The 25039-nt window shown below is 44.1% G+C and overlaps 1 protein-coding gene across 3 annotated transcripts in view; it reads right to left on the bottom strand.

The window, feature by feature from the left end:
- Nucleotides 1-14332: 14332 nt before the first annotated feature.
- Nucleotides 14333-25039, bottom strand: part of ASXL2 (ASXL transcriptional regulator 2) — a 121767-nt gene continuing 111060 nt past the window's right edge. For all 3 annotated transcript variants that reach the window (XM_068130963.2, XM_068130964.2, XM_068130961.2), the window contains 2 exons: nucleotides 24288-24816; nucleotides 14333-17836 (listed from right to left, as the gene is read on the bottom strand). In XM_068130963.2, the coding sequence (XP_067987064.2) occupies nucleotides 15962-17836; nucleotides 24288-24816 (2404 nt within the window). In that variant the 3' untranslated portion in view covers nucleotides 14333-15961. The remainder of the gene's footprint in view (nucleotides 17837-24287; nucleotides 24817-25039) is intronic.

Raw genomic sequence — 25039 nt, 5'->3', positions numbered from 1 at the left:
ATGAGAATGCAAGAAGTGCATTTTAAGAGACATCCTACAGCCCATTCGCTGATAGGCCTTTAGCATGTTTAGCACTAATTCAGCATGCTGTTCAGCTCTATGGTTCCCAAGAAAGTTCTACACAACCAACACAAATGCTTCCCATGCTGCAAACTCAAGTGGGTTCAGTTTATTTTTGAACTCGGGATCACACATCAGTTCTCGGATCTGGGGCCCAACGAAAATGCCTGCTTTGAGTTTAGCATCAGTTTTCTCTGCGCCAAACTTCTCTCTGAGATATCGGAAGCCATTACCGTCGTGATCCAATGCCTTCACAAAGTTTTTCATAAGGCCAAGTTTGATGTGAAGCGGAGGAAGGTAGACTTTTTATGGGTCTACTAATGGCGTATGATGCACATTGTACCTCCCAACGATGTGTTCAGTTTTCATCTATTTTCAATAATTTAAAGTGCATTCTAAAAGCTCCTTTTATGAGAAATAATATTCGACAACAGTTGTATTGCTATAATTTAAACAAAAATAATAATTTATGATCACTCAAAATCACCCACCAGAGCAAGCAACTGTAATTGGACCATCTATATAATAATAGCGTAAGGACTCGACTTTGTTATCCCTTTTACGCCGCACCCAGTGACCCGATGCCCACGGCACTAATGGATTTACGATCTACGAACCGCGCACTTTGTTTATCACGTACAGCCATACTCGAAAAATCTCAATTAGCCGACGTTGGGGCCAAAAAGCATCCGATTAACTGCTGATACGACGCCATCTTACGACGCCATCGTATTGGCGTCTGCTGGGCGAAGGCGAAGCAAGCCGTCCGCTGATTGGACAGTCGAAGGCGACAGCAAGCCGTCCACTGAGTGGACAATCCCAGAGTGGTGCTATGCCGATTCCGATTACGAATCCATTCATTTTTCAAAAGTATATCGTAGCGTTGTCATTTAAGTAGATTGCAATAAATACGTTGTTCATATACGCACTCTTCATTCTCATCTTTCTTCCAAACTCTTACTCGGACAAGCAAATCCCCTATGCCATCCATAATGGTACACTCTATCCATACACCACATCCTCCCTTCCGTGGATGTTCCATGGGTTTCGGCTAGTCTTACTATAATTCACCAAATGTCCGTCCGGCTGTTCCCAGGTACCGCAAAAACGGCTGAACCGATCACAACGATATTTTGGGTGGGTAATCCTGGGACCCGCTGGAGTAAAATAGGCTATATTGTTTTCCAAATTTTCCAAAATTTCCAGTTTTTCCAAACACGATGGAATAATATTTATTGATATGAAGTGATGTGGCTTTTATTTAAATTCTACAAATACCGTTTAGATTTTGATGATTTGCGTGTGATATGATTTAACGAATGTTTACATAAATCGTTTAAAATAATTTTTTTTAAAGCCTTCAATTTCTGATATTTTGCCTTTTCATTTGGGCGTTGTAGTGCAGCGGCATAGCAAAAATTTAAGAAGAATTGTGCATTTTGTGATGGAAGCACCAAATTTGGCACAATGATAGAATGTTATATTTAGAACATTTTCAGATATGGAACCACTTTGAAATTCACCCAAGGTCGCCGCCATATTGGATTTCAAAATGGCGGCTTTAAAAATCTGTAACCCTTAGGGGGGGTGGCGGAAACAAATCCTACAGGCACAATTATTGCCCCATTCACCCTATATCTTTTCTAACATCAGTAGACACATTACAGCGGCGATTCTGAGCTCAAGGGAACATCTAGGGGTCTGGGGAGTGAAAAATTTGAAAATTTCGGCCAAAAATACCCCTAAAAGAGGTCATTTGGTGTCAAATTTCAGGGGGGGTCGTGTATTGTCCTGTAGATAAAACATGCTGGTCCGTTGATTAACCCCTAATTAAACGACTTTTTTGTTTGTTTGCTCCATCCAGGTTTCAATCATGTCAAAGCAGTTCAAGTTAGTTCATGTTACCAAGCATGTAACTTCAACGCCAAAGACGCCACTGGACTGGGAACTCTGTGTTCTGTGTCAAGTTGATATAGGAGAGTCCCTACAGTGTCCTGCTGTCACGAAAAGAACTGATGCAGGTGCTGGATACAAGACACTTGAAGACAATCTATCAGCATTCAATAAACTAGGCAAGCTGCCACAAGACGTGGACTTGCAACGACTGGATGAAGGCCAAGGGATAGCTGCCACTCTAGCTGCCCACCAAGCCAAGTGGCACAAGTCATGCAGGGTGAAATATAACACTACCAAGCTACAGCGGGTACAGAAGAGAAGTCATCCAGAGGGAAGCCCTATCCCCAGTACAATCACAGATAAGTACAAGCTTACTAGGTCTCAGGCAGCTTGTGTTGATAGCATATGCGACAATTTGTGCTTCTTCTGCCAGCAAGAGCTTGGTTTGGAGTTTCATCAAGCAGCGACATTGGAACTAGATAAACACGTTCGCAAGGCTGCAGAGTTTCTTCAGGATACCACTTTGTTAGCCCAACTGAGTGCTGGGGACATGGTCGCAAGAGAGGCCAAGTACCATAAGAAATGTTTGACATCCCTATACAACCGTGTGAGGGCAGCAAAAAAGCTTGCTGAGCAAAGCCAGAGCACAGTAGATGTCATTTCTGCAATAGTCCTTGCTGAACTGGTAACGTACATAGAGGAAACTGCTAACGAAGAAGACACTGCTCCTGTATTCAAGATGGCAGACCTCACCAAGCTCTACACAATGAGAATGGAACAGTTCGGAGTTGTGCTGGAAACACGAGTCCATACAACCAGACTCAAGGAGCGTATCCTGGCACACTTCCCTGATCTGCAGGAGCACAGGCAGGGAAGAGATGTCCTGCTGGTGTTTCAGGAAGACATTGGCAGTGCATTAGCCAAGGCATGTCAACATGATATTGACAGTGATGTTGTGCACCTGGCACGAGCTGCAGGGATTATAAGGAAGGATATGTTCCAGTCATCTCAGCCTTTCAATGGGTCCTTCTCAAACAAATGTCAAGAAGAGTCTGTGCCACAACTGCTGCTGACAATGGTCTCCATGATTTTAGAGGGCGCAGGCATCAAAGATCAGGCATGTCAGTCATCGGCATCGGCGTCTGTGACAATAGCTCAACTTCTCAAATACAACAGTGTGAAGCATGAGAGGAGAGGTGCAGGCACAGACGTACGACACAGCATTAGTCAAGAGACTCCTTTGCCAATATATCTTGGCTTGATGCTTCAAGCCCATACGAGAAAGAGGGAACTGGTTGACACATTATCTGGACTAGGGATCAGCATTGCCTATGATAGAGTGCTATGGATCTCTGCAGAGCTGGGGAACGGGGTCTGTCAGCGCTTTCGGGCGGAGAAGGTGGTCTGTCCCCCAAAGCTCCGCGGTGGAGTGTTCACCACATCAGCTGTGGATAATATAGACCACAATCCCAGTTCCACGACAGCACACAACTCCTTCCACGGAGCTGGTATTTCATTGATACAACATCCAGACTATGACAATCAAGGCACAGACCGAGGTATTGTCATCATCGGGGGTGTCTCAAATGTCAAGACTGTGGAGGACCTTCCACGGTATTACACAGATGTACAACCAGTTAGTTCACTTGCCAAAAGCCACCCTGTACCAGCTGGAACCCAGGCGTCGCTGCAGAGGAATCCTGCACAAGCTGAACTGGATAAAGAGAAGAGGTGGCTCCAGACTGTGAAGGATGCATGTGACAGTGGTGACACACAGAATCCAGGAAACATTTCTTGGGCTGCACATCACGCAGAGAACCAATCGGCCAAGGATACTAGTATCACAGTCACACCCACTGCCTTGCTTCCCCTCTTCCATGACCAAGCCCACTCAGTGGCAATGATCTGCCATGCCATGGATGTCGTGAAAGCAGCGATCAATGAGCTAAACCCTGGACAGATACCCGTCGTCACACTGGACCAACCACTTTATGTGATCGCCAAGCAGGTGCAATGGAACTGGCCAGACACACATGGTGAAGATCTCTTTGTGGTCATGCTGGGTGGTCTACACACAGAGGTGGCAGCTTTGAAGACAGCAGGAGACTGGCTGCAAGACAGCGGTTGGACACAGGCATTGGTTCAGGCAGAGATAGCAACAGCTGGCACAGCAGACTCCTTCTTGCGTGCAGCTCACGTCAGCCGTACAAGACGCGCCCACCAAGTAACTGTTGCTGCCCTACACATACTGCAGCATCGTGCATATGACATATACAACGAAAGAGCAACTGCAAGAGATGAGGAACCATTGGAGTTCGAGGCATGGTGTGACCAGAGAGCAGCGGCATGTCCACAGTTTCAGTACTGGGCCACTGTACTTAACCTGGAGCTCTGTATACTCCTCTACATACGTTCACTGAGAGAGTCCAACTTCACGCTGTACATGGACACCCTACCAGAGCTAGCTGCATGGTTCGCTGCATTGGACCATATCCACTATGCTCGCTGGTTACCAGTCCACATCAGGGACATGGTTGGCATTGCAGAGAAACACCCAGATGTTGCTGCCAAGTTCCATGCGGGGCACTTCACATCCAAGAAGACTAGGCATGCTTTCTCCGCCATCTCCCTAGACCAGGCTCATGAACAAAACAATGCCACGGTCAAAGGCGATGGCGGGGCAGTGGGCCTAACTGAAAATCCAAGTGCCCTTCGACGGTGGATGGTGGCTGGCCCCGAAGTTGCTCGGGTCATCACAGAATTTGAGACCTCACAGCAACTGCGCCAAAGGGGAGAGCACACCCACCACCATGAGCAAACTGACAGTGTGCAGAAGAAGTTCGTCCAAGATGTCCGTGCACTGACAACAGTCATCGAAGAGATGGGCAGCCCCTTTGAAGAAGAAAGCACAGATTTGCTGGTCCTGGGCACACTGGAGATCTTGGGCCCAGCTGTTGTAGATACTGTGCGTACAGCTGTACAGATTGGGAGAGATCAGTTCCATTCATTTGAGAAGGAACGTCTGGCAGACAGATCCAAGCCACTCAATGATGTCATCAAACGCAACAAACTCCCGTTGTTTTCATCCATCAAGGTCAAAGCTGCCCAGAAGAGCAAACAACAAGTAGCCTCTGCAAAGAGTGATTCAGAGCTCTTCTCCAGACTATACATCGCATGCCAAACCAGAGATGGGGGTCTCGAGCAGTTCTTCAAACATGAGAACAGCGCACATCCGCCAGCACTCTCGCAAAATGGACAGCTCCGCTTTGGTTCCAAAGCTGACTTGTTGCAGCCCTTAGAACAGCTTGTCGAAACAAAGTCGGACCCACCACAAGTATCTTCTGTGATCCTCGATGGAGCTGTAATAGTTCAAATGCTGAGCCCAGGCCAGACCAAAACATTTCTTGACTATGCCACAAAAGTATTCGTTCCATACATTATGTCACAGCTTCAACATCGATCTCGTCTCGATCTAGTGTGGGACCGCTATGCAAAGTCAGGCAGCCTGAAGGCAACTGCAAGGACCAACAGAGGCAAGGGAATACGCAGACGTGTCACTGGCTCTGCCCTCCTACCAGGCAACTGGCACAGTTTCCTCCGTGTCGACGAGAACAAGGAGGAACTCTTCAGCTTTCTGTCTAAGCAGGTCACGGAGTCCATCGATGTGCCAGACAAACAGCTGATTGCTACTGACGGTGAACAGGTAATGTGCATGATGTATGTTAGTGTGTGTTAGTGAAAGTGTGTGTATGTGTCTGGGTGGTGAGAGTGGGTGCGTGCCTGCTTGTGTGTTTGAGAGTGTGTGTACAATCTTCTGTGGTTTCAGTACATATTATACAATGTATTATTGATTTATGCTGTTGTAGAGTAAATTCTTACCCACATATGTGTATTCTTTTCATATAATTTAATTTTGATTATATAATCCCGATTTGTATTATCTATTCGGAATAATATTTTGTATTGTATATATAATCTTTAGCTGTCCACGGTACACTCCCTCAAATTGTTAAGAAAGGCCTATTGGCCATAGTGTTCTTGAATTGCTTTTTTCTTTCCTGGCATCTTGGGGGAGTGTACATGAACAGGCTACTGTTATATGTGCAATGTCATATTGTATGATTTCATGTGTTTGATGCCAAGTAAATAACAATAATAATAATAATAATAATAATAATTGCCCTGTATTTATGTACTTGAAATAATGTACTGAAATAAATTAATAAATGTTATGCAGATTCATGTCAGGTTTTATTCGTGACCACCTACACCAAAGGAATTCACATTTAATTTACATCACGGTATTGTTCATGCTTACACCAACAGGTCATTGCTGTACCACCATGTGCAGACACAGCCGCTTTGGCCCCGTGCAATCACGAGGAAGCAGACACGCGCATGATGCTCCACGCAGCAGCTGCTATGAAATCTGGACACCGCAGAGTACTCATCCGCACCGTGGACACAGATGTGGTGGTTCTCGCTGTGTCGATGGCCCAGGAGCTTAATGAGGTAGTGGACGAACTCTGGTTAGCGCTTGGAACCGGAAAGAACTTCCGCTACATAGCAGCACACGAGCTGTCTGCTACCCTGGGACCAGACAAAGCCAAGGCACTGCCAATCTTCCATGCAATCACAGGGTGTGATACCGTCTCGAGCTTTGCAGGTCGTGGCAAGAAAACAGCATGGGCAGTATGGGAAACTTTTCCAGAAGTGACCAATGCATTCCTGGACCTGGCATCTGCACCAAGTGAGATCTCTGAGGATACACTGGCAACCCTGGAGAGATACGTAGTGCTTCTGTACGACCGCACATGCACATGTTCTGAGGTGAATCTGGCAAGAAAGAAACTCTTTGCAAAGAAATCTCGATCCATTGAAGCAATACCTCCAACACAGGCCGCCCTAGTACAACACGTGAAGAGAGCAACTTACCAGGGTGGACATTGTTGGGGACAGTCTCTTGTCCCACACTGCTATCTCCCATCACCATGCGACTGGGGGTGGGTGGACAATGACGGACAGTTCGATCCTCTGTGGACAACACTACCAGAAGCTGCCAAATCCTGCTATGAACTCATCTGTTGTGGGTGCGAAAACGGTTGCAGTGAGAGATGCAAGTGCAAGAAAGCGGCTCTGAAATGCACAGCACTGTGTGCCTGTGATGGTGACTGCTCACATTGAGTTGGAACTGTGACACTTGGCATGACTTGATGCAATACACTCGCTAGTTCTCTTGCTGAACGTGTGTATACAATGTACGTAACATGGGATTATCAGTTGCTTATGTGCATTAAAACATATTTCAATACAACCATTCAATTCATTGACCTCAGAAATGTACATCTAGACACCAGAATCAAGTATCTAGCTGGCATAGAACCAGAGATATCGGTCAGCAGATTTTCGGAAGCCGCCATCTTGGAATCCAATATGGCGTCAGTAAATCAACTTCTAAGTAGAACCATTCAATTCCTTGACCTCAAGATTGTACATCCAGACACTAAAATCAAGGCTGTAGCTGGTATAGAACCAGAAATATTTGTAATTAAAGATTTTTAAGCCGCCATTTTGAAATCCAATATGGCGGCCACATTGGGGTGAATTCCAAAGTGGTTCCATATCTGAAAATGTTCTCCATATAATATTCTATCATTCTGCCAAATTTGGTGCTTCCATCACAAAATGCACAATTGGTTTGCTATGCCGCTGCACTATTGCTGGTATGTATAACTCAAAATCCTGACGTGATGAGAAAATTCAGACTTCAGATTCAGCAAACTCGATTTAGTCCAGAACATATGTTTCTACCCCAGTAGCAAAATCTTTGTTGTCCAGTGTTATTGTCGTGACTAACCCAATCGCATGATGTCTGCTGGTGTCACTTGGTAGTTCCCGTGTCGTAAATTTATTGGGAGGAAAACGCCACCGTGTGGTGGAACTCGAGATTTCTCTTCCCTTCCTCTGGATATCATCCTGCATTGTAGTGAATCGTTCACACAAGAAAACAATTTTGACAGAGTAGTCTGTGGGGGCAATGTCGTCTGAAACGGCGTTTGTCTGTCCGTCCGGTGCATGTATGTATGTTCCTCACATATGTCCACTGTTACATATTTATGTGAATGTATGTGAATTACTATTCCGGGCTTTGCTTATCAATGTGTAGTCGATTAAAGGTTGTTGTGATTAAAGGGTCAGGAGCCCTTCTGAGAAAAAGGAGACCGGAAACGGAAGAAGAAAAAGACACGAGGTCCTGGAGACGCGACGATTCTTCTTCTTCCTCGCCAAGCTCGGACGCGAGCGGTATCGATTGAGCAACGTAAGAGAATCGGCGTTTCAAAGCCCGTCTGGCGAGAGGAGTTACCGGGACGTGTAACTACCCTTTGACACGTCAAGTCACTGTGGGTTCGTGCACGGAACCAAGCAGCTGGCACAGTTCGCCTCGCCGTCTACAAGGCCGCGTACGGGTCGCACCTTGGGCCGCGCGCGCTGGGCAAGCCGCGTGTTGCGTTGCCTGCTTTACATTACCCGCTTTGCTTGGCCAGGAGGTGCGCGCTGCAGCCGTTGTTCCCGGTACGGGACGTGCCCGGTGAAAGCATGTCAGGAAGGGTCCGTTCAACCGCCCACGTGCGGAGATCGAACTACAGGAGTACGGAGACATTGTGAGAGACATTGACCACGGAGGGAGTCGGGAGTGGGGCTCACGTGAGGAATGTATAAGATGGCCATCTTAGAGTTAATGTAGATGAGTTTACATCTTTGTACTATTGATTGCTGATTGTTGATGGTTGATTGCTCGGGGAATATATCATTGATTATTCTGGATCCTTGGTGTGGGGTTTCTTATTGATTGGAGTTCATATTGATTGCGGTACGAAAGCGCATAAATAATAGATCTTTCTGGCTGAGTTCCTCTCACGGTCCGGGGGTCACCGAGACCAGGTAGTCACCGGGAGGACCACGTAACACCACCAATCAGAGCGGAGGATCTGGTCACATGACAGGGAGACAGCAGCTCCTCCACTCAGCAGATCCAAGCCTGGCTATGCCGTTATTAGACTATCGGTCTTGCTTCATAATTATGAGGTCATAGGTTACATGCTATGAGAGGCACTTTTGAAAAACCGAAAAACTTTGCACCTCTATATCTCCGAAACCACGTCATGGAAAAAATTGAAAGGTGGCTCATTGCAAGGTACTCCCCGGGGAATAACATATATAAATTGTGATGTCAGAGGTGCCTTCATTATGACGTCATAAAGACAACTACAACACTTAATGCTAACATCCCCCCCAAAAATAAAAATAAAACATGTTAATTATGCAAATAACATCCCAGCATGCAGCCCTGGTTGCCAGCATTAGGGTCAAATATAAAAGCAAATAACATCCCAGCATGAGGATCAAATATTAAAATGTTGCACAGGCCTGGTTGCCCATCCTTACAGCTGGCGTGGCTGCAAGGAGACACCCCGAATACCCCCATCCGCAGAGCATGTGTGGTGGGTCGCCCAATGGTTTGACGAGCATGACACTGATGTCTTACGTCATGGCCTTCTCAGTCACCAAATATGAATCCAATCGAGCATTTATGGAATATTCTGGAACAACACCTAAGACAGCGCTTTCCACCTCCATCAAACAGGTGTGAGTTAATTGACTTTCTCGTTGAAGAATGGTGCCGCATCCCTCCAGCAAAATTCCAGACCCTGGTGGCATCTATGCCATGGCACATACAGGCCGTACAGGCTGCACGTGGTGGCCCAACGCCCTTATTAAGTGACTTGTGACTTTAGATTGGTGTTTCCATTTTTTTTTGTCCACTATCTGAAGACGAGGGGGCTTGCCTAAGGTCCTTTCAGAGAGAGTGCGATGTGAGTGTGAAATTTGTCAGGAGGTCATCTTCCATCTGCTTGGAGTGACTGAGGCACACCACTCCATTACACAAAAAGGTGCAAAAACTGTACCCCTTAACTACAGACTCATCACATTACTTTGAATCAACAGCAAAGTCATGGAAACCATCATTGCACTTTTTTTTTGTACACTTAGTCGAGGCTCCTGTAAGAGTGAACGCAGAGAACATATAATAAAGGCAGTGGGAGACAAGAGCGGGGAAAAGAGGGAAGCACAACAACAGCAGAGAACAGGGACATTGGAGATCTGTGGAAGGGAGGCCTGGCGCGGGGTATACGGTATAAACAAATCGACATTGTAGGACTTTCAAGAAAGAAAACGGAATTTGAAGGAGGTGGATTTAGGGTGTATTAACGGGGGTAGAAAACATCAAGGATTTGGATGGGGAAAGAGTGAGGGAATTTGTCCAGCGTCGGGAAAAAAGAGGAATGAAAGAGTGAAGGTGAGCAGAGAGTCTTGATTTTGGCAGTTTCTGGCAGATCTTGTGCATCCTGAAGGAATATTTGGGGAACAGAGCACAGACAGAGCTGGGGGAGCTAGGCTGGAGAAGAGTCAGCGTAAGACAGAAAGACCACCTACCTGCCTGCAGAGAGAGAGAGAGAGAGAGAGAGAGAGAGAGAGAGAGCGAGAGAGAGAGAGAGAGAGACAGAGACAGAGACAGAGACAGAGACAGAGACAGAGACAGAGACAGACAGAGAGAGAGAGAGAGAGAGAGAGAGAGAGAGAGACCCTCAGAGTTAGCTTCATCGCGGGAGATTCCAATGATTCTGAAAGCTTTGGTTTCAACAGCGTGAAGCCGAGCTAGGTGTGAGACAGGAGCACCAGCCCAGAGGGGAGAACAGCATTCTATTGAGCTGCGAATGAAAGACTTGTATGTGGTGAGGAACTCAGAGGTGTCAACAAAGGACTTCACATGATGGAGGATGCCCAGTCGGCGACTGGCTTTGGAAGCCAGCTTGGAAATGTGGTTTTCCCAGGAAAGATCATGGCAGATCGTGAGACCCAAAAGCTTGAGTGACAGAACTTCTTGGAGAGGATTATTCAGAAAGTAGATGGGAGGGTTGTCCAGTCGGTCTTTTCTGAGACATAGTAAGAGTGTGAGATTTGTCAGGATTGAAAGACATGTTCCACTTGTTTGACCAGGCTGTGATTTTGTCCAGGTCTGCAGAGAGTGAGGAGGCCTGCCGATCTGAGGGTTGAGATATGGAGCAGCAGAGGGTGGAGTCATCAGCAAAAAAGATGGAGAGGATTTTCCAGAGAGTCTGAGAGATCATTAATGAAGACCAGAAAAAGCTCAGGGCCCAGAACACTGCCTTGGGAAACTCGAGCCTGAACAGGAAGAGGAGATGAGAGAATTCCATTCAGGGCCACACGTTGACTGCTACCGGAGAGGAATTCCGCAAACCATGCGTATAAGTTTCCATGGATACCATAAGGGAAAGTTTGGTGAGCAGGGCGGGGTGCCAGACCGTATCAAAGGCACAAGATATGTCAAGGGAGACAGCTCTAATTTCCTGTTTGGCATTGATGACCTCCATCTATTGTTGAGACAGCAGAAGCAGCATGTCCAGAGTAGAGTGGCCTGGTCTGAATCCAAATTGATGATCAGAGATTAAGCCATTGGAGAAAAGGAAGGATTTGATGATTGATTCCATGAGCTTGCTGATGATTGGGAGCAGGATGATTGGTTTGTAGTTGCAACGATCTGTTTTTGCACATTTTTTTGTGTAAAGCGGTAATGTTGGCTGATTTCCACGCAGATGGCAGATGACCTTGAGATCCTTTTCATCGAGTTGATCCAGATCCAATTAATGTAAAATCCTTCCCTTTCTCCACCAGCCTGATCTCAGAGCATCAGTTCATTTTCAGACTTGGTCAATCTACCCAGACAGGCTGCTTCTACTCTCACAACACTGCAGACTTGTCTTTAAGTCGGCTCTAGGGCCGAACTCAGTCCAGCCAAACAACACTGGATGGAGGCCCTCAATCTCAGTCATCAGATGAGACATATCTCAATAATTTGATGCATTCTGGCACCCCACACCTTGATCTCCAAATTATTTGCCTATGGCATCAAAGTACACCCCTTGGATGAATGACTTCCTCTACTCTCGTAATCAAAGCATGGCTCTCAATGGGATCCTCTCATCTCCCCGTCAAGGCTGTGATGCCCCAAAGCAGTATCTTTGGCTCAGCTCAGTTCCTTATCTTTATCAAATATTTCGGCACAGGCAGGATGTATTCATACTTGTTCTAAGCCGTCGATCTTCGGTTCGAATCCCGACCCTGCTATAAACTGTCACCCTGGTGTTTCACAGGCATCGTGAGGCATCAACATGTGTGTCATTCTAGGACAGACATTAAACTGGGCATCCCATTTGCCATAATTCGTTGGTGGATGTTAAACAACCCACAGTGTCCTTCATGAAGAGTAGGAAAGCTATGGCCAGAACCCTGGTAAAATCCCAAATTCCTGCTGCAACAAGCAGGGGGCATTGCATCAGTAGCACAGCTGAAATCACAGCAATGATGCAACCAGCAGCCACAGGCGGCATACGTAATTAATGAATCAAAAATCTTTCTGGCTCTGGAAAATACTCTCTCTCATTGCTGATGACTCGACCACCTTCTGCCATGACATCCCTCATCTGTCAGACAGGCAGGCTGTAGCCTCTTCAGTCCTTGACAAAATCACAAGCTGGTCAAACACTTGGAATACGACTTTCAATCCTGACAAATGTCACACTCGTACCATCCGGAAAACCCTCCTATCTACTTTCTTGACAATCCTCTTTAAGAAGTTCCGTTATTCAAACTTCTGGGTTTCACTATCAGCCATGATCTTTCTTGGGCATGATCAAGCTGCTGGGCATCCTCTATGGTGCAAAGTTTTTCCTTGGCACACCTGAACTCCTATATACCTACCTACAAGCTATCATTCACATATTGATGGAGTACTGCTCTTTATTTTGGGCTGGCACTCCTGCCTCACACACCTTACTCGAGAGCTGACAATTTCTGATGAGGCACCTTCTATAAAAAAAAAAACCAAAAAAAAAAACCACCTTTAGAGGCCATTTTTCCCCGCAAAGCGGGGGTTGGCCTTTTTCGGGAACCGTGGTTGTTGTTGTTTTTCGGTCCCCTTTTTGAAGCAATGTTTTACGGCCGGATGCCCTTCCTGACGCCAACCCTTTTTGCCGCCTTTAACGACAAGCAGGGAATTACCAGTGAACTGGTACTCAATTTGCCGACCTCGGAAGGATGACAGGCTGAGTCAACCCCCCTGGCGTTAATTCAGCAATCGACCGGGATTCGAACCCAGGATCTTTGGATCCTAAGCCGGCACCCTAGCCGCTAGCCCAACACCAGGGTTACCAACACCTTCTATATTAGTGGTAAATTCAACTACCACAATTACCGCATTTGGTTCATGAACTAAGACAATTAAATATTTTACATATCACCTGTACCAGCAAGAGGAGGCTCCCAGCCATCATGCTTCGAATGTGTGATGGTTCTTGAATGATGTCTTCCCAGACAAGTGGATAGGTGGACGTGGACCATTTGCTTGGCCACCTCACTCGCCTGACCTGTCCCCATTGGACTACATTTTATGGAGGTATGTAAATCTGTTGTTTACTCATCAAAAGCACATTATTTGGATGAACTTAGGGCTACGATGACAAATGCAATTCAAGGAATTACTTTACAGCAACTGGAGAACATTTTCAACAATTTGGGGAAAATCAGATTGAATGATGTATTACAAAAGATGGCGGTTATGTTGAAGCCTAAATTTTTGAACTATATTGATTAACTAGAACAGCACTCTTCGACGTCACGACGTCGACCGATATGCCTCCACCCACATTATTACATCATTATAATACTTGTACCAAGTTTGCTTTAAATCCATATAGCTGTTCTCAAGTTATCACATTTTTACCTGACATGACCTTTGACCTCTTGACCCCAAAATTTAATCATTTCATGTTTATATTATTATACATACCTGTACGAAGTTTTAATTTAAATCCCTTCAGCTGTTCACGTTATCACATTTTTACCTAGCATGACCTCTGACCTCTTGACCCCAAAATTTAATCATTTCATCTGTACCTCATTATACGTACCTGCACCAAGTTTGACGAAGATCCCTTCAGCCGTTCTCAAGTCATCGCGGTAACAAAAACCTATCACGGACGGATGGACGGACGGACAGGACAGCCAGACGGACAACCTGAAAACAATGCCTCCGGCGACATAAAAACTTTATGGATTATGCTTTCATGTATCATTTATACTTTGTTTCTATCATGTGTACATCATCAGAAGTTAAAGTTGCACAAGGACTTTATGGACACCCTATATAAGCACCAGCATGTCGAGCATTACCAGTTTGTGTACAAATTAATTTCCCATAAAGGGAGGATGCTTTCAATACCACAGTACCAAAGGCTGCAAGTATTTTTTTTATTATTATTATTATTATTGTCGTAAAACGGATAAAACTAGAAACTCTTTTTTGTACATGTCTGAATTCAATAGACCATGATGTAATAAACAGCCTCGGGCTGGCCAAGCACATTTGCAGTAAAAGGGATAAAATGGAACAGCTGGAAAGAACAAATTAAGAATTATGAACAAAAAGGTCGATTAACAGGGAAAAGGATATTTTGAAAGTCAACTTTCCCCAAATGTACAGACATTTAAAAAAAAAACAAAAAAAAAAACACCATACCTCAAAGGAAGGAGCAAGTCCAAGGATTTAAGTTCGGAAATCTACGCAGGCAGACATGATTGGCCAAAATAAGGAATGGGACAAAGGTCCAACATGATTAGGCAGAGAAAGTGGAAGGGTAATAAATATCACAGGGAAAGGACACAAAAATGTGGAAAGTGGCAGGTAAGAATTGGGTCATCGAGCAGAAAACAAGCCTCATGTCCAGAGCTGTGGTGTTGGTGCAAAGTGGCCAAGACAGTCAACATAATCTTTGGAATATTTGATATGTACGTCATGCCCACAAGAATGCCCCTAGAAACTGTCGCGTGAAACTTTGGGCGGACATATCCGTATTACCATTAACGTGGCCTGCGTTTGTGCAGCTGATTATTTTTTCTTTCGAGATTTAGGCTGGATTTTGGGGCTTGCGTCCCATGAGTCAAGTTGAAGTGATGGGGTTTTGTGAAGGTTAATGCCCTCACTTTCAACAAATGGTTGTGGATGACAATGTCGAGGATTAAAGGCCCAACTGTTTCGTTTGCAGACGAGTGTGTGTTTCGGCACATCCTGAAGTGCAGAACACAAAGTGCCACGGGATGCGTGACGAATGGCGGGATGAGCGGGTGAGGCAAAGTTCCCGTTGACCTGCATACCAATAGATAAAGCGAATGCACAACTATGCACAATACCATGAAGTACAAAACAGAAAAATAAAACAAAAACCATCTTATTAAAAGACAAAAATTATATCCCCAAAATAAATAGTTTTTATGTTTCCTTGGCCGATTTTGTCCATAATATCATATTATTGTTATTTAATTTTTTTCATCTATAATCCCATCTGACACAAGGGGGTGAGTGCTACGCTACTTTGGCTAATCTGCTTGATATGATGTAAAAGGCTGCGCCCAGCCATCTTGGATTCCACAATGGCCTATCAGTCTTCATTCCTATGCCCATTCCACTGCACCACCCACCCCATTCTCTCCCACCCCGCACTGAATTATACAGAATCATCATAATTGAATAATTTTAAAATCGGTCTGGAATCAGCATTAAGCAAAGGTTGCCACACCTAATAGCTCCACAGACAAAACCTCCTGATTACCCCTTGTATATGGAGCATTAAAAACCCCCCGTAGATTTTTAAAATTTCATTATGGATAGTACCAATTCTTTGGCCTGATCTGTTGTTGGCTTGATTCCCCTTCCCCCACCCCCCCCACCCTCCCTCTGCCACCCCATCCAATATCGTAGCATGCAAGCCAAGATAGATCTAGCAAGGCCAGGCAAGGCATTTCAGGTCATACAAGTACAGGCAACCGCTTCCTTTTAGATGCCCCATGATAGGTTTTAGTGTCCCTACTACCGCACAAGGAGGCAAGAAACACAGAGGCGAGATGGCCCTATACAGTCATGGTGGCAAAATGCGCCACAGCCACGGCACACAATGAGAGCCCGCAATCGGCAGGGACAAGGCTCTGCCACACTATTTCCCACCTTGGCATCTCCATACACCAAGCTACTAGTCCCAGTAGGGAGCACACTGTCCTTCGCGGCACCCTCTGTTGCATTGCCCATCACTGAAGTGACGAGTGATGAAGGAGGCTGACCAGAGCCGATTATATCGGCTGGAGCGCGAAGTGGACATTCGAAGCGAGATGGACTAGTACAAACTGGGTGCAATGCTGCTTGCTGCTTCTCGTGAGCAATTGCCACAAAGCTGACAAGTTGTGTGGAAGCAACAGACACTGGAAGAAATGTTGGGTCCTCAGTGGACCACCGTGCACATGGAAGTGTCAATTCAACTTTTACACTACTGTTGCAAACTACGACGCTCTTGGGCGCTTCGCCATGCTCTTGGTTCAAATCCAACACCCAGCTTCCACCCCGCTCATCCTCTGGACTCATACCAAGCACTCTTTCTCCTTCACCATCCCAATCTGGACTGAGCTCTCGTTTCAATGGCCGTCGTAATCCAAATCCCTCAGGCCCGATAAGCTGTAATGTTCCACCATTCGTTTGTTGCTCTAAAGCATCCGCCTTTACTAAAGCCGGGTGACTATCTGGTGATGAAGGTGACATGGTGCGAGGGGAGGATAAAGACAGCGGGCTATGATCCAAACTGTGATCACAACTGGGTTGGTAATGCAGTCTGGACCAAGTGCTTGGTGTCGTGAACAGCGATGGTATGCAATCATGCAAGAGTTGCTGTGCAAGTGGATTGCATTCTGGGATCGTAGACTCCCGTGAATACTCACGAGACAGTAATTCTTTCTCTTGACCCACTTCCTCTCTTTTCCTTGATTCTAACAGTCCCTTATTTTTATCCTCGATAGGCAAATGTTTATCACCTCTGTCTGCTTCAAGAAAAGCTCCTTTTGAAGAGTCAATTTCACTTTGCCTCTCCACATTGGGCAAATGGTTTACGGTGGAAGAATTTGGTAAGGAAGGTGGAGTTTGGTGATTTGAAGATGGAAATTCAGTTTTGAAACCTTCCATTTGAAATCCAAGTGCTGTTACTTGAGGACTTTGTCCCCAGTGTTGAGAGCTAAGATTTTGGGGTTGAGACACAGGATCCTCAAGCTTGAGGACAGCTTGCTGCCTGGATAAGTTAAGCGAATTATTCACATTCTCACCGAGACCATGAGAAGAGGGCGGGATTAGTGAGGAGTCATTCTGAATCTCTGGTTCTCTTGCTCCAATTCCTTCCCCATCACCCCCAGAGTTTTGTCCTGCTGTAGAGGTGTGGTTAACTACACCTCCTTCTGCTGTACTTGGAGAATTACTGGTAATAGCAGGTGCAAGATTTGTTACAATAGGAGAAACTGGCATGATGCAGGATGAAGAAACAGACAAAAGTGAGTCTGGGGAAGGGGGGTTGGACAATAAAGTGCTTTGTTGTTTGGCCAGGGAGAATACAGATTTGGTGCTTGGGGTGATTGCTGTGGAAACCACATTTCGTGACAGCTCAGGTCTCTGGTCCAGTGAGCCTGCTTGGAGTGCTTGCGGAGAGGAATTTGTCCTAACACGTGGCAAGCGCTGCATTGAGGCAGTGAATCGCTTTGCTTCACGAACCCATTGGGCTCGTGCTTTGATATCTGCAAGAGTCCGCGCCCGTCTCGTTCGAGAAGGTCGATGAGGCAGTGGCCCTGGAGTCACCATTGGTGGTGTGTTGGAAAGTCGGTTGTTGGGAGAAGAACTTCCAACTACTGTCACAAGAGGGGGCTTCAGTTGGATCTGTCAGGGTTTGGAGAAAGAAGAAAACAAATTAGACAAAAACAGTGGTTTACTACAGAAAGACTGTTCATGGTTCATGGCATGAAGTGAGAGTATGTGCAAGTAAAAAGAAAGGCAACAGATTCAAGGTGAAAATAATTTAACCAGTTCCCTTTTGATCCACTGCATTGTTTACAATTTGTTTCTCAAACTTAAATTGTTTCTCTTAAATTGGTCAAATACATCCATATTGGCGATGTAAGCATAGTTTTTGAAAAGCAATTGCCACTGGTGAACCTTGAAAGGTTTTAATCTTTACGTCAAGATTTGTATACCAGCTAAACGGCAAAATATATAAGGTTTACATATTGTCGCATCAGAGGCTCGGATAATGAGTACGCTATGCGCCGGATGTCCAATAAAGGCATCTGCGAATGACCGAAGCAATATTTGAACTTACACCATACTGCATTCAGGATTACTCTTATGATTTACAATCCCCCACTTGGATCGTTCAAATAAAGCCAAGACTGGTTCACGTGCAGGAAGGCAAAATGTGGGGAAATGCCTCTTATCGATAAATGTTTTATTCAAATGTGTATGGGGAGGGGAGGGGAGCAACAAGACGTATTAATAAATAACCGCAACCGACCAGGTGTTCAAAGCACAAACGAGTAGGGAGGCACATGCACTTGTATGCAAGAAAATAAATACAGTAGGTAGCCCCTGGTAATGGCACTGACAATACTGGATTCAACGAGAAACAAAGGGGCAGGTGGGGACTTATGCAGGCACCATCTGGTCTCTGGTGCAGGCTGACTGTGGTTGTGCAGGTTTGCGTCTTCACTCAAGGTCCAACTCGGAGAATGACAAAACAGAGAGATGTCAATCTCATCTGTCCAGAAGTCCAACTATCTCACACATGCACGTACACAGCCTTTACCACTTTAGGCACCACCTTTCCAGCATGGGGATGGTCCCATCATTGGCCACCCACTGTCTGTGGGTAACACCATCTTCTCGTAAAAGTGTTCCACCCTTTCCAGGGCTCCATATGCTACTTCTCAGCCATGGCTTACAGTCTTCTAGCCAAACGGCCCGAGTTATTTCCATCATAATGAGCGAAGCACTTTTCGGTGCCTTTGTACCGACAAGTCCTCCACCTGATCTTGCTTATACAGGAGGTTTTACACGATACGACCTTAACATATTCTGCTCTATAAAAAACCGCCACTGACCCATCAATACACATTACATACGACTTACCTCTGACAAATCCCTGATACGAGAGTAAATTTAACCCATTCAAACACATGGTCCATACCATTCTTACCACATTCTATCTATGGATACCCCGCCACCCCTATTTTAACAATATTTATGTTATTAACAGCCTAACGGACATGTGATGGATGGGTTTCCTCTTTAAACTATAGTCAGCCCTGTTGGCAAAAAGAGACAAAAGGAAGCAAAGAAAGGAATTATAAAATCAATTAAATACAATTTTTGATGAAAATGATCAAATACAATGTTTTGGGAGGGTAACAAGGTTTTGGTTGCTAGCTCTGAGCCAGTGTAGTCAGAGCAGCCTGTTCAGGCTGAGGAGGTGGGGTGAAACAAAAAAAAAAAAAACGAGGTGATGCACTATCTTTACATTGGTCTTTTACAGCACCTTATTTAACACGTTACATTAGTTTTTCTTGCCTATGTCCTTTATGTCATCCTTAAAAACAGTTTTCTTGGGGGTGGGAGGTGGGAAAGTCGAAGTCGGAAACTCTACCTTCTAATTGAAAGGCCCCCCTGACAAAGTTTGAGAGCATGTTGGCCAATTCAGGCCATAGTCGATGTTAACTCAAAGAAATTCTTGCTCACGTCATTCTGCCACGATGAAGTATATTCAAGTTTGCGATCCTACTACCAGTCTATACACACCTGTCTTAGTCTATTCATTATGCCAATTAAAATGCAAATGTTTTGATGTGTGTAAACTTGTTAATGTGAAATGATATTTTGATACATCAAATAAATAAAAGACATTTTCTGTGCGTCTGTCTGTGAAACACCAATCACGCGAAAACTACTGGGCCAATTGCTTGTTTTTTTGACCATCTATAATGATATCGCTAAATTAAATCCAAATTGATATTGTGCCAGTTTGTGGGTGAGGCCTCGACGTCACCCATTCCCGCTTCCTTCCGGAGGCGGGTTTGACTTCTTTCTCCCTCGCATTTTCCTCCTGATTTGGGGGCTGAGACATGTGAGAGTTGTGTTGTTTTTTTTCCGAGACTTTTCCATGCTTTGTTTTGTTCTTGTCTGAGTTAAACCTTTAATTGCATTGTTGATGTGTGTTCGTGGAGGACTTGCCAATGCATTGTTGATGTGTGTTCATGGAGGACTCCCCTAGCCTGGTTCGTGAAGGACTTGGGCCAGGAACTTTCCTCCTGTCAATCCGACAGGAGCGTGGCATTGATTGCAGTGTTGCGATTATATTTACTCTATTATTATTTGTTTATTCTTTAAAAACTGCTAGTTTATTCTTCATCTCTTCCCCCCTTGTTTTCATGTCCGAAAACTTTCAAATTAATGATTTATTAATTCATTTTAAAAAGTTGAATTAAAATGAATTTTAATTAAAAAAATTAATGAAAAAAAATTAATGAAAAAAAACTTAAATAATTTCGATTGACACGAAATTTTCACCAACTGATTGGCTAGAAATGTAAAAAAAAAAATTATACTGCTAATAATGATGTCATAGATCACATTGTATGGGTGCCATCTTGGAAAAAAAACTTCAACTTTGCCACTTCATATCTCCGAAATGGCTCAACAGAAAAAAATTGAATCATGGCTCATTCTAAAGAACTCTGCATTGGGACCAAAAAGTATATTAATCGAGATAACCAAAAGTGCTTCCGCTTCGAGGTTAAAATTCGACAAATAGAACCCTCGATCCCATGAATGATATTTTTTGTGCATGATCTGACAAAAAATAAATTCAGAAATGAATTTTTTTTGACGTGATAGGTCACGTGGTTCGACCACCATTTTCATGAAAAACACTAAAAACCCTTTTTCTCCTAAATGGCTGAACAGATCGAGCCCAAACGTTTCATGCATGGTCGCATACCCATGACGAACAAAAAGTTCAGCGACCATGATGTCATTGGTCACATGGTTTAGAAGGTATGACGTTTTGAAGCATAAACTTTAAAACCTATCTCCTCCCTCATTTTTGAAGATATCGAGAGCAAACTTCACACATATGTTCCCCATGTCTGGAAGGTAAAACTTTATTTTGGAATTTGCGACAAGTCATATGGTTGGCAGCAATAAATAATTGAACGAAAATCTTAAAAACCTTCTATCTCTTGAACTGCTGCATTGATCGACATGAAACTTTAATGTTATGTAGCTGTCATCAAGGGGAGCAAGCGTTTAAAATTTCAACATGAATGGTTGTACGGTCTGGAAGGCAGCAGTTGTTAATGTGTGAAGAAGAAGAAACTCTACATTAATCTTCTCCAGCCATGTGACTTTTCGGTGTAGCTTTAATTATGATGAAAGTGGGGTTGTATGAAAGCAAGGTTGTATCAAAGCGTGTCCGATGAAAGTGTGGTTGTAAAAAAGCAGGGTTGTATCAAAGCATGTCCAACAAGTTTCGTCCCAATCTATCCACAACATTTTGAGATATCCTGCTATGTATCGTTTTTGGCCCTATCTCCCAATGGTAAAGAATCATTTTTAAAATTCTACTATCTGGATCCGATTCCGGATTTTCAGCAAAACCAAATCAGCTCTTTTTGTCACCTAGCCAACAAACTCATCCACCAAGTTTCATCAGAATCCGTTCACAACTTTTTGAGATATCCTGTTCAGACAGACAAACAGACAGTGGTGAAAACATAACCTCCATCCACATTTGGTGGCGGAGGTAATGAAAACGATGTTGTATCAAAGCGGGAAAGCGGAGGAAACCGGTCATCACTGCCAGCAGTTACAAAGTGGCAGTTCAAATTAACGTTATGATTATTATTATTATTATTATTACGAAGACGATGTTACTATATTAATAAACCGAGGCTAATTCCTTACTTCCGCGATAATTAGTACACCGCTTATCATTGAGTCATCCATGAACCATACACTGCTTCCATCCATTACCTTTGCAGTTAAGACAAAGGGAATGCAGTGTTACGATTATATTTATTATATTATTAACTTTATTATTATTACGAGAATGATACTACACTATTAAGAAACCTGGGCTAATTTGTCCGAAGTGGCCTTAAGGTGAGGGATGAAGGCATGAAGCCTAAGGCCTATGTGTACTGGGTCATTGGAAGATCCGTAACGTATATGCTTTCGATATTTGATGATCATTTTAACAATTGGTTTGTTTGCGTTTCATACTGAATGAAAAACGTAAAGGTAGAGCAGGGTGATTGTGATATATGACAGGTTCGACGACATGTTCGGCCTGAACGGCATATAAATAAAAACTGGCAGTGTGTGGAGTCAACCGTCGTACGCCATAATGACATCACCGATGTAATCACATCGCCCCTGTTATGTGACCAGATCCTCAGCTCCGATTGGTGTACGTTTGTGAGGAACATACACACATAAGGACAGCCAAACACTATTATAGATGGCTTTGCCCTATTGGCTACAACGTAAAAAAAAACAAAAAAAAAAAAACACTTCAATACACCATCCTTGAGACTTGGTTTGCAACCCACCATCTACAATTCCAATAGAAGAGACATAATTACTCTTATGGAAAATGTTTTTCGACTTTGTTTTATTCTCAAAAATACACTGCAGTGAACACACATTTTTACGGCGTAGCGCTTAGGGCAAAGCCATCTCGAACAGTGTTTGTATGTATGTATGTATATATGTATGCATGTCCCTCACAAATGTACACCAATCAGAGCTGAGGATCTGGTTACATGGCAGGGATGATGGGAAGCGATTACGTTGGTGACGTCATTACGGCCTGCACACACCGCCACTTTTGATTTATATGCCGTTCATGCCAAACATATCATCAAACCTGTCATATATCACAATCACCATGCTCTACCTTTACGTTTTTCATTCAGTGTGAAACACAAACAAACTGATTGTTAAAATGACCATCAAATATCAAAAGCATAGGCATTACAAGTCTTCCAACGACCCTGTATGCATAGACCTTGAGGCTTCATGCCACACCTTCAGGCCGTTTCAGACAAATTAGCCCAGGTTTCTTAATATAGTCATCATAATTTTCGTAATAATAATAATTATAACAACGTTAATAATATAGTAAATATAATTGTAACACTGCAATCCCTTTGGCGTGACTGCAAAGTTACTGGATTGAAGCGGTGTATGGTTCATGGTCGACTCAAAACATATAGAATAAACCAGTGTCTCAATGCAATCTCTTCACTTCCATGGTGGCAGACAGCTTACAGACTTATAGTACTTCAAAATAATTTAATACTTACATTATTTGCTAACTGGTATCCCCACCCAGGTCATACTATCCTCTTCAACTAAAGTATCAAACAAGCCCGGCTATGCCGCTGTTAGACTTTCGGTCTTGTTGTTAAAAGATTGGCCTTTGAAACCTACCCGTATGAAGGGGGACAGACATCTGCACAAACACGCAAACAGACATTGTATTTTATATGGTAGATCATTTTATTCATCCGGAAGCACGTGTTCCCCATGCAACATATAAGAAGCGTGTATGTAGCACTATCATATAACAAGCGTCATTTAAAATTCCGTGTTCATTACGTGTTATTGCTTTCGGACACCTCTTCCTATCTCTAATCCAATTGGTTGCCTAGCAGAACAACAGCTCCGAAGGATTTCCTCAATCTTAAGGAAATACTTAAGGAGGACGGGGAAGACCGAGAAAGACTTGGCTAAAGATGGTCGAAGAAGAAATGCAGGCAAGGGGGTTAACAAGGGGAGATGCAGAAAATAGGGCAAAATGGAGAAGATTGTCATGGGGACTGCAAGGCTAACCCCCGCTCTTGCAGGGAAAATGGCCTTAAAATGCCTGTTGTTGTTGTTGTTTAAGGAAATACTTAAAGATTTTCTGAGAGTTTTTTTTAATACAACAGCCCTTAAGGAAATCATTCGCTAAGGAATTACAGCGTACCTTAAGGGGAATCTTTTTTTTAAGGATAAGGGAATTTTATGCAACTGGGCATTTGTCCTTGCAACCAATTTACAGCCAATTGTGTTCTTTCCTTTTTGCTCACTTGCGGAGAAAACAAAATATTCTTTAAACTACAGATAATACCACCAGCCACTGGATGCTTTAACTACCGGTACCACACAAACATTGAATGCATCTGTATCGCACTGCTCACGAACGAGCCGTTTTTCACAATTTTGTTTCTATTCGAAGTCCCACATTTCATTTTCTCATTCAAATCGTAGCCATCAACTTGCAATGGCCCATTACCTTAATAGGTGGAACTCTCAACTGCTGCTGTGGTGTTGAGCATTCCTCTTTCCTCGCGTGCTTTCGTTCTGGACTCGAGTCGTCGACTCTCGACACGGAGGTTCTTCTTTCATGCGAGGAGTCAACATGGTGCCTCCCCGTGAGGACCCTAAGCCTTTCACGCAGGCGCGACAGAGTAAGCTCACACCGTGGCACTCCCAGTTGGGGTTTATGCTTCACAGAGTTATTGTGCATTTCTTTCGCATCAGTCACTGGCCCTGGAGATTTAGTGTCTGGTGATAATGACTCTTGAAGCCTTTGAGAGACAGGTTCCTGGTCATGATTCTTTGGGTCCATCTCCAGTTCTTCATCTTGCTGACTCTGCCCCTCACTCTTGACTTCAGTGGTGTCAAGGACTTGAACGTTGTTTTTAAGTGCAAGGTCCTGGTTGAGATCAACTGTGTTCTCTTGACGATCTTCATCAATGGATATATCGTCTTCTGGCTCACAGCTGGTCAATCGCAAGGATTCTGCTTCAGTCAATCCGATCCTGGGCATCAGAACACAAGAAATGCACACATGTGAAGTGAACAGATATACATGCAAACAAAGATGATGAAGCACACACAACACATGCTCACATACAATAACTTATAAAAATATTATAACTGCAGCAATTAATGACTATATGCTGTCTAAAGCAGTGGCATCATTTTTGAAGAAAAGAAAAGTCAAACGAATTCAAAAACATAAAACAAACAGCTATTACTGTA

This window comes from Myxine glutinosa, chromosome 11 (genome assembly GCF_964187855.1).
Source record: "Myxine glutinosa chromosome 11, kmMyxGlut1.1, whole genome shotgun sequence".
Lineage (NCBI taxonomy): Eukaryota > Metazoa > Chordata > Myxini > Myxiniformes > Myxinidae > Myxine > Myxine glutinosa.
The sequence above is the reverse complement of the archived record's forward strand: the minus strand, read 5'-3'. Positions and strand labels throughout refer to the sequence as shown.